The sequence below is a fragment of the Danio aesculapii genome, chromosome 21, assembly GCF_903798145.1.
Source record: "Danio aesculapii chromosome 21, fDanAes4.1, whole genome shotgun sequence".
Lineage (NCBI taxonomy): Eukaryota > Metazoa > Chordata > Actinopteri > Cypriniformes > Danionidae > Danio > Danio aesculapii.
The window spans coordinates 43,564,874-43,575,784 of NC_079455.1; the positions used below are offsets into that span (position 1 = coordinate 43,564,874).

General features: G+C 36.1%; 1 protein-coding gene across 1 annotated transcript in view; it reads right to left on the reverse strand.

Moving 5' to 3' along the window:
• Positions 1 to 9,302, reverse strand: part of hmgcrb (3-hydroxy-3-methylglutaryl-CoA reductase b) — a 33,160-nt gene extending 23,858 nt beyond the window's left edge. Inside the window, exons 1-3 of the mRNA XM_056446230.1 lie at positions 9,225 to 9,302; positions 4,698 to 4,890; positions 2,598 to 2,709 (exon numbers count right to left, since the gene is read on the reverse strand). Of these exons, the coding sequence (XP_056302205.1) occupies positions 2,598 to 2,709; positions 4,698 to 4,871 (286 nt within the window). The 5' untranslated portion in view covers positions 4,872 to 4,890; positions 9,225 to 9,302. The remainder of the gene's footprint in view (positions 1 to 2,597; positions 2,710 to 4,697; positions 4,891 to 9,224) is intronic.
• Between the last annotated feature and the right edge of the window lie 1,609 nt (positions 9,303 to 10,911).

Genomic DNA, 10,911 nt, shown 5'->3' on the forward strand with positions numbered 1-10,911 from the left:
GGTGTATGAGGGCAGACCAGGGCTGGCAGGCACGCCGTTGCAAAACCGCCCAAATTTTCACTACCCACCTATGTCATTTTTTACCCGCAAAAATAAAATCAAAACCACCCAATCAGGCAACACTGAGTTTACCTATTCTTTGATTTCAGTAAATGCATGACAGAACAGGCATGTTTCATTTTTTTTATATCGATATACCAGTTACTGATAGAACAATAAAACATTATTTGACCCATACCTTGCCATTTTATATTCTCTAAAATTGCATTTAATATTTAATACTGAGTGGTACGGTACGGTTCGGTTTGGTACGCTTTTATGGCCGTTTCCACTGTCAAAAAGGTATGTGCTGCTGAAGATTACAGACACAGATGAGAGGTTTACACTGACTGTAGGCTATATTTTGTGTTGTTTTGAACCTAAATACAGACGAAATGTCTGCTGTGTGTAGTTCTTCTGTAGTTGGTAACATATCGGAGACTGTATGGGGCTGTATGTGTTTATATATGTTCATTTATTTATTTAATATAATTACAGACATTACAGTAGGCTGTTTCACACTGTCATTGATCTGCAGTTATAATCAACTCATGTTTATAGAAAAGTTAGTAATAAACATTTCTACACAAGTATTTATGTGTGTATGAAGCATCTGTGTTGTGAGAAGTGCTTCTCATATGATATGTGAGCGACCTGTACAGCTTTATTGTAGACATTTCCTCGAGCTAGAATGACGTCGACTGAAACTTTCGGTCTGACATACCACGCCCACCAAAAGGGTACCCTTGGTAGTGGAAACGCAAGCCTGATAAAGGTGACCCGTACCAAACCGAACCGTACCGTACCAGTCAGTGGAAACGAGCCATTAGTCACTTTTGTCCATTTTAAAGGGGACCTATTATGCAAAAAGCACTTTTTAAACGGTTTTAAGTACAGTTGTGTGGCAGCAGTTTGTTAATATACCCCAGGGCTCGAAATTGCAATTGTTTTGGTCGCATATGTGCCTGATATTTATTTCATCTATGTGACTTCAAAATATATTTGGGAGCATTTGTGCGAGTGCATACAATTGTTGCCGCGCGACCGCTTTTCACAGCAAAATGTTCACTGCATGTGCAGATTCAGGAGACAGTCACGCAGAATGCATTTTTGCACTTGAAATGCCAAATGCAGCGCTTAGGAATGGTTTAAAACAGTCGACATGTCAACTTGCTGCAGTAAACAAAGCCCGCAATGCTCGTCCCGCCTTCAAGCTTATCTGATTGCCCCATTGCTCTAGAACTGAATGCGAACGGATTGGTTAATATCAGCTGTCAATTACTCACTCAATGCCTTTCATCAGATGACAAGAAGCTACAGCTGCGAAAATGTAAAGCGCTGAAGATGAGAGGATGAAAACTACTATGACAGATTTTGTCTTAGAAACCACCTAAAGTTACAATTAATGGCCCACCTGATTAGTGATCATGTGGTGAATGTTAATCCACTATTTACACTTTTCGAAGAGCGGATAAAAGAGACCACTCCAGTGGGTTAAAGTCTGCTATGAAAATGACTAAAGCCATTCACCATAAAGCCACATCTACACAATTTAAGCATGATAAGTTCTGTTTAATCCTTAATTTAATCATCAGGATGCTGTCAGTCCTGCAAGTGGCAGCTACTGTACATGTAAAATGTAACACTGCGTACACGATCGCCAAAGGGCTTGCATTCCGTAAGATTCAATTAATATTGCAACTCATGAAATGAGCGTTATTGCTATTAAGATGACGTATGCAAATAATAAGTTGTATGTCAATATCTGTGCAATATCAGACAGCACCCATGAGAACAGCACAGTTATTATCGTAAACTTTAAAAATTTTTTTCACGTCAATCAGTAGGTGCAGGGCCAGTGGGCGCATGCAGATAGTTTTGTTTGATTGTTAGTTTTGATTAGTGCTGATTTCAAATGCAATATTATAAAACTTGTAATAACGGTGCTCATAACTGGCGAGTGCTCCTAAATTTTGGCTGGTGCTCCTAAATTTTTAAAGTTTGGAGCACCAGTGCTACCAAGCAAAAATGTAAATTTCGTGCCCTGTAGCCTGCCTCTAATGGTAAAAAATTAATTAATTGTATTTTTTTATAATCAGACTTGATGAAAACAGTGCAGAAACACTATGATTGACATTCTCCTTTTGTACGTGTCATCAGAGGAGGAAAGCCCCGCCCACTAGTGACCATCTCTCCTTCATTAACATAAGACGCAAGTCTTGTTTTTGAATCTGCCACTATGCTGAAACACAGGCATTAGTAGCTCCGCCCTCTTTTAAAAAGAGCACTGTCTGAATTTAAAGCGACAGTCACTAAAACACCACAATTAGGATCAAAGCCTAAAAGAGTCAGTTTCAGAGAGTTATAAAATATTATTTGTGTACTATTTTGAGCTGAAACTTCACACACACTCATCAGAGACTTGTATTACATCTTTATAAAAGAGACCTAATAGGTCCCCTTTAATTTTACGCTGAAAAAAGGCATGTCTTCGACCCACATATAAAATCTAAGTTTTAATTGTTCAAAAAAAGAAATAATAGAGTATTCATACTCACCCAGTATGTATTTGGAGCCAAGCTGACGAAGGTTTTTGAACTGGATGTAGATGTAAATGATGGCTATGCATCTCGTAATGGTTAAAATGGCCATGTCGCCACTTATAATTTTCTGTAAACGTACAAAAGAACATCTGTGTGTTAATAGTGCCATATAACTTCAAACCTCAATGCTTCGTAAACATCATATTTGCCATCCGCACAGTTTACAGCACAATCTGTAAACAGAGCTAGACTTTCAGTAGGCTATAAAACAGTTCAAATAGGAACTAAATCCATAGGCGGAGCGTGTGTAAGGCTGGGGAAGACTTAGCCTCCCCCTGGCCAGAGACCACGGAGATGGCAGCAAAGAAAAAAACTGCACTGAAAACATGTAACGGGTGTAAGGCGGAATATGAATGTAATTTAATGCTAATATTTAACAGAATACTTTAGTTATTGTAAGTTTGTCAATCAAATTCAAAGCCCCCCTCGGCACAATAATGGAACTGTCCAACTTTGCACTGATGTGCGCTGTTTTTGACTGGAGTTCGCAGCATCTCTGAAAACAAAACAGAAAGTGCTGGCCAGGAGACTTTTCTGATTTGATGGTCAAGGACGTAAGAAATAAAATAACAAATGAGTCTTACGGGAGAGGTATAGTAACATATTATTCTGGTTTAACTTGTTTTCAGTATTAAATGAAATGCCTTATTATGGTTGTTTCATTGTAACGTAGTAGCCTAGTGTAGTAATCTTGTTTTGCATTTTAATTCTGCTGTTTTCTACAGGGGTGATAGGAAGTCAAGATTTTAAATTAGGATTTAATTTGTATTTTGAATAATATGAATCTAGTTTAAACAAACAATTACTCGCGCTAGCTAATGGCTACTGGATCACCTTTACTCTGCAATGGTTGCCTCTAATTTATTAGAGCCTATAAGTTTAGCACAGCCCGTGATAACGCAAATAAACAGCTAGTTTATGTTGTCATTGTCTTTTTCGTTATTTCTAGCTTAATAAAAAAAAATAAGTTCAGTATCCTAATCAGTTTAAAAATGCTTATTTTATATATTTATTGCTGAATTACAAGTTCAGTTTTCGATTGGCCTCGTGGCAAAGTGAATGATTTCGGATTCTTGACACATTTTTGCAATTTATTTATTTTATGCAAAAGGGTTGGATATTTAATAATGTCACTTGTTAAATCAATTAGTATATTACCAGAGATCATAAATATAAGAAACAAGCTATTATACACTTAGTTTAAGAGTCCACCCTATTTAGGTCCACTCGTTTTAAAACTTCTGGCCCCTGGCTGCATATCGAAAGTGACTATAATAATTAAATGAATCTAATAAAATAATTTAATGTGCGTGTTGAATATAAGACGTTTGTTGATAGGCGGTGCTTTTGTGGAAACCTCTTCTTGGTCGGTCACAAATCTTTTTAAATGCATTAAAGGGCAGCATATCTTAGCCTTACCCTGGAGTTTGTTCACCCTCCGCCTATGACTAAATCATAAATGTTTTGCGTAAATACAAAAAGAGAAGCTTTTATTATATGAGCTCTGTATACAGTTAAAGTCAGAATTATTTACCCTACAGTGAATTTTTGTTTATTTTTCAAATATTTGTCAAATGATGTTTAACAGATTCATGAATATTTAACAGTATTTCCTATAATTTTTTTTTCTTCAGGAGAAAGTCTTATTTGTTTTATTTATGCTAAATAAACCATTTTAGGGTCAATATTAGTAGCCCCCTTAAGCAATATTTGTTTTGGATAGTCTACAGAATAAACCACTGTAATACAATCACTTGCCTAATTAGCCTAACTTTACCCTAATTACCTAGTTGAGCCTTTAAATGTCACTTTAAGCTGAATACTAGTATCTTGAAGAATATCTAGTCAAATATTATTTACTGTCATCATGCAAAGATAAAATAAATCAGTTATTAGAAATGAGTTATTAAAACTATTATGATATTTAAAAAAAAATCTTTCCATTAAGCAAAAGTTGGGGAATAAATATAGAGGGGGCCTAATAATTCTGACTTCAACTGTATATTGGGAATGGACATTGGTGCAGATCGATATAATAACAGTACACTGCTGTACCTCCTGTACTTTGGGACACTGATGGTTCCAGCCACAGATCTGGTCATTACCAGCGAAAGCATTCATAGACATCAGGCACATTGTCACAGCAACCGTTCCCACTATCACCTCCCAGGGATGAGAGGCGACGAACAGGCCGTGAAGCCTGAAGAGACGCGACAGCATCATCATCATCACGTCTTCAGTGGGTCACCTGTCAACAGAAGAAATCAAAACTCATCTCTGATGCTGTCTGTATATAGACAATAGATAATAATTATTTCAAAGGTTTCCCACACACTGGAAAACACCCATATGCTGTCACATTCACACACACATTCATTCATTCACTACAGACCAATTTAGTTTATTCAATACCCCCATAGCGCATGTCGACTGTGGGGGAAACTGGAGCACCCATGGGAAAACCACACCAACACAGGGAGAACATGCAAACTCCACACAGAAATGCCAACTGGTCCAGCCGGTACTTGAACCAGCGACCTTCTTGCTGTGAGGCGACAGTGCTAACCACTGAGCCACCATACCACCTTCCTTAGTTATAGAAGTTCAGAACAGTATTCTTTGCAAGTTGATAGTGAAATCATATTAGCAGCGAATCACTATCAAAGTCTATAGTCTGGCTGCAGATTTGCACTTGCACTCTCAGGCTTGCACTCTCGGACTTGCACACTCAGGCAACTGCGCTTCCTCTGCAGGTGACGTAATTTTATAATCGCCACATGTGGCTGCTTGCATGAAAGTCCTTCAGTAATTTAACTTAAATACGTCGCTGAGGGGGAAAAATCCCTGCGGTTAGGGATTTCATTAAGAGCGTTGCAACAAACTTCTTATCTGTCACCCTTACTCATGTGCCTTTTTTCTAAGTGTTTCATTGTAGTTTCTGGAAACATACGGCGACGGGCGCCACAGTTGCTATAGTTACGTAAACAAATCATAACGAACCACAAATGATTGCCTTAAAACAGCTCTGCAGTAATGTTACACATCATCTGTGTCGCTTTCTTTCTGTTAAGCGAGTTGAGACGTTTACTTATCGAGTTGATCTCAACTTTGTTTAGAGGACCTACAAAACTGGGCTGGGATTATGTAGATATTTTTGAAGCTGCACTGAAACTGCGATTTCATATGGATGCACTCCTGCACAGACACGTGTATATATTAGTTTATTTATTAAATGGTTTTATTTAATCATTTATCTACAGTCCTGTTTTATCTTAAACATTTTATTTGGGTGAGAATTTTGAGTGTCATTTGTTCAAGGGAGCTGATTAGGTCCCTTTAATGTTTTAGAAAGAAATGGTTACTAAGGACTAATGTGAATAAGTTTAAATTACATTTTTTTCCCCCCTTGCAATCCAACTTTTACTAAGGGTACCCTTAACCCCAAATTGAGGGATTTTTTGGTTAAGGACTTTCATGCAACCGAGCCCTGCACTCTCCTGCCACGTCACTTGCATCGATATCTGCATTCTTGTTTGCAATCGTCCTGGGACCTGCTAAATAAAGAATAGTTTCCCAAGTCATTAAAGAATCATTTCTGTAAATCAATAATGTGTACCTGTTAGTTGCAATACTACAACACCTTGAAATGTTTAAAGGGCAAAAATGGTGAAAAATCTACTTTTCAAGCTGTTTGGACAGAAATGTGTGTAAGTATAGTGTATAAACTGTCATATTGGGGTGAAATAAACACACCCAGTGCTTTTTTTCAAATTTAACAACATAAAAAATGGTGGACCAATTGGAGCGGTTTTCAGATCGACCGCAACTTTATGTAGGAGAGCGGTCCCCCCGCCCACCAATATTGATTGACAGCTGCGCATATTAACATGTCCCGGTAGTCACGTGTATAATCATATAATCAAGAGAGGACGAGTGCAAAGCAGCCGGGAATAAAAGGTCTGTTCAGTTCACTAGGATCATCAATCATCATCAAACGTGATCAAGAGTGAGTTTCACAAGTTTAACATGTTTTAAAACAGAGCATGTGTGGAATGAATTATAGCGATTCACTTCAGATTCACTTCATCAGCACAGCCGCGTGTCTGAACATTTATAAAGGAAGACGCTTCCATCGCGGTTTGTGGACGTTAAATCAGGTTTATTTTGTACATTAATATAACAGATATCCATACAGCAGTGGAGATTAACATGTATCATGTCACATATGTGTGCAAAACGAGTGCAAAGCTTAACGCGCTGTCTCTCTCTCTCTCTCTGTGTTTGTGTGTGTATGTTTGTGTCCTTGCTATGTGTATGTGTGAACTTTGTAATGACATTGTGTGCGACTCATTGTTGCAAATCCACAAAAAAATGCATCAAATACTGATTGTTAAAGTTCTTACTGTTGTATTTCTCACACACGTTACATAAGATCTGCTTCCTGAGGCAGCCGAGGGCAGCGATTGCTGACAGGCACGTGGGAACGGTGGGCGGGGAGGACTAGCCTTAAAGGGCCAGTACAAAAAAAACAGCAAAACCTTTTTTCCAGCTATAATACAGACACTTCAAACAGCTATAATCAATAATCTGATGGGTGTTTTGAGCTGAAACTTTACAGACACATTCTGGGGACACAAAAGACTTATATTAAATATGAAAAAAGGGGTAACCTATGTGCCCTTTAAAATAAAAACTAAAGTTGAAATTTGCATTAGCCTGTTGTTGTTTTTTTATTCATAACTGTGGAGGAATACTTGTGCGTCTATTTCGACCTGATAGTTGATATAAATAAATAATAAGCTTTGCTGATATAAATTTTAATAGTAGCCTGCTTTGGAAAATTTACATTAAAGCATTATAATCATATGATGAATACACAAACCACTTTCAGGGGGGTGGGGAGGGGGGATTTGTCATGGTATACTATTTAGTATTATTTGAAAACGTTGTCACTGGCAACGCAAACGAACTGGAAACTTGGTATTTTGTGTCAATTGCAAGTGACGTGATAGATGCAGGTGTCGTTTGTAAATGACTTCACTTGCAGAGGAAGAGTGGGTGCCTGAGAGTGCAAGCCCGAGAGTGCAAGCCTGAAAGTGCAAGTGCAGATCTGCAGCCAGACCCTTCTCAAAGTACAACATTGTATACGATCTATTGAATAGTACTGATGATGTTTTGAAATCATTCTTGCATGAAATCTGAGGGAATATTCAAAGTAGAGTGGTAAACAAAATAGGGATCATGTCACAAGTTATCTCTGATCAGAAATTGCTGAATTTGAGAATATAAAATCAACTTTACCTCATTCTTTGTCAGTAATTCATGCTAATGTGTTTAGTAGTAGAAAACAACCAAAAATATCCATAAAAACAAACTTTCATATATAAAACACATTTTTATCAAAAGAATATTTAGTTATTTTAAAAACATCTAAAATTGCTTTCTTTTAATTATACACTTTACAATTAGGGTGTCACGGTGGCGTAGTGGATAGCGCTGTCAACTCACAGCAAGGTTGCTGGTTTGAGTCACGGCTGGGTCAGTTGGCGTTTCTGTGTGGAGTTTCTCCCTGTGTTGGCGTGGGTTTCCTCTGGGTGCTCTGGTTTCCTTCACGGTCCAAACACATGTGCTATAGGGGAATTGGCTAAACTAAATTGTCCATAGTGTATGTGTGTAAATAACATGAACTATGGACATATGTATGGGTGTTTCCCAGTGATAGGTTGCAGCTGGAACGGCGTCCACTGTATAAAACATGCTGGATAAGTTGGTGGTTAATTCCGCTGTGGGGACCCCTGATTAATAAGGGGACTAAGCCGAAAAGAAAATGAATGAATGAATTTTATTATTATTATTTAAATATTATAAAATTTGATCAGGATCAATAATTATTCTAGCGATTTTTACAAATTTATCGAGTGGATTTAAATAAATAAATTACAGGACAACAGTTTGCACACATTCAAACACATTTGCACAAGTAGTGGCATTATTTTATTGATTTGTATTTATATTATCTTGTATTTAAATTAAAATATACTTTTAATAAATGTATTTGTAAACTAAATTTTACTTTTAATAATTCCAATACTTTTGTCATATTTTAGCTATTTGAAAAACATTTACTCAGATTAAACCCAAAAGACATTAAACATCACTAATATTAGCTATTTTTACACAAAACACATTCATAGCAACAGCAATTTCAAAATCATTATTTAAAGGGGCACAAACTCTTGACACTGGTTCACTAGCATTAGCATCATGTAAATAAACATTTATATTTACTTCACTTTTAAATCGTGATCGCGATCAACATACACCACGCCACACTGCCTTTAATAACACATACGAGAAAATAATAATTACAGAAAATCTTACCTTAAAGTTAGTTAAAAAAAAGATGTTGACAGCATGCTAAGCTAATGTAGCATAAGCTAAAGAAGTCACAGCTGTCATTGAGTCTCTTATTTAAAAACACCGTCGACAAATGTGCAAATGGCTCATTATATTGATCAAACAAAGAAATAAATGAATGAGATTAAACCCTTAGTCATTAATTTGGCCAATATTGTAACATACCCTCATCTGTTCTCCTCTGATCAGTGTCCGTGTAACACGGTGACTGTTCTGACGTAATCCGCCCTCAACGGGCTCGCGCATGTGACGTCACTGAAGACGAGCGGGGTCATGTGCAACCGAAAATCTATGGAAGGCCGTTGGGGCCAAAACGTAAGCAACAACGACGTTTACGCGTTGTTGGTACGCGTTAACACGTGATTAACGTGTTTTATATATATATATATATATATATATATATATATATATATATATATATATATATATATATATATATATATATGTATATGTGTGTGTGTGTGTGTGTGTGTGTGTGTGTGTGTGTGTGTGTGTGTGTATGAAATAAGACTTATTATGACTCTACAATAATTATTTTTGTTTTATAGAATACTGTGACACAGATAATACTGTAAAAATTTCCTTGGTTTTTTAAAGATTATTTGGGAAATATTATTTTAAATTAACTTCATTTTTATTTGACTTCAACTGCATATGTGTTATTTTTTTCAGAAAAAAAAAGAACCAGAAAGAGCTTTATTGCCAGGTATGTTCACACATACGAGGAATTTGTTTTCGTGACAGAGCTTCTACAGTGCAACAGCATTACAGAGACAGGACAAAAAACAGATAATAAATATAATTAAAAAAATACAAGTAAGTAGTGAATGCGTGAATAGTGAATTATCCACTACAATGCAAAGTTACTTGTCAAATAAATTACCATGGAACATTCATTTGAGTTTAAGTTATTTCATTAGCTTCTTTATGAAAACCGCATGCATGGAAATAATTACATTTTCAGTTAAAGATTCAATAACTCTCTTTAAAAAAACTCACCTTTCATTATATTAATCATCTTTAGAGAATTAAGTTATACATTTAGATGGTTGTTTGTTGCCACCTGTCGTCGTAATGTCATAGTTTTGAGTTATTAAATCATTATTTCTGCTTTTTATCTTGTAATTTTGATTTAGTTAATCATAATTTGGGCTTTTCTTACCTCAATTGTTTGCACACTAGAATGTTTTGTCTTGGTGATTGGAGCTTCCAGTACAGAAACAAATGCACATGATGCAAACTTCTGCAAACATGAAATCTATATTACAAGAATGAGTTTATAATATAAAATTATAAAGAAAACAGTATTGCTATAAAATGTTAGTTATACCATATGTGAGTTATTTGGAGAAATAAACCTCACCAAGATGGGCTACTCTGCATTAAATCATTTGTGTTTAGTAATTTGACATGTTATATACAGTTTGAGAATGTAGAATCTGCAGCCACTTCATCTGACAACTTCAATTACTGTCTGATTTGGATCAGCCACCAAATCAGACATAAGAAGACTGTAAATATACACAACCATTACTGTTTATGGTTTTCTTAACTAAAATGTTTTATTATTTACTTTATATCCACTTTTTTAAATGTCATTCTGTGTTGTTGTGTTGATTTTTATGTATATGTACTTGTACATTTTTCAAATAAAGCTCATTTTGATTTCTCTGGACATATTTTTCAAAGAAATCTCAGCAGCTGGATGACAACCATTAAAATGTGCCAAGCCATCTAACATAACATTGCAGAAGATGTTTGGCCTTTCATAATACAAAATATCTGCTACAGATCATTGACAGCAAACCATTTATTGTGATTTAAGTGAAATGGCATTACATTTAAAATGAGC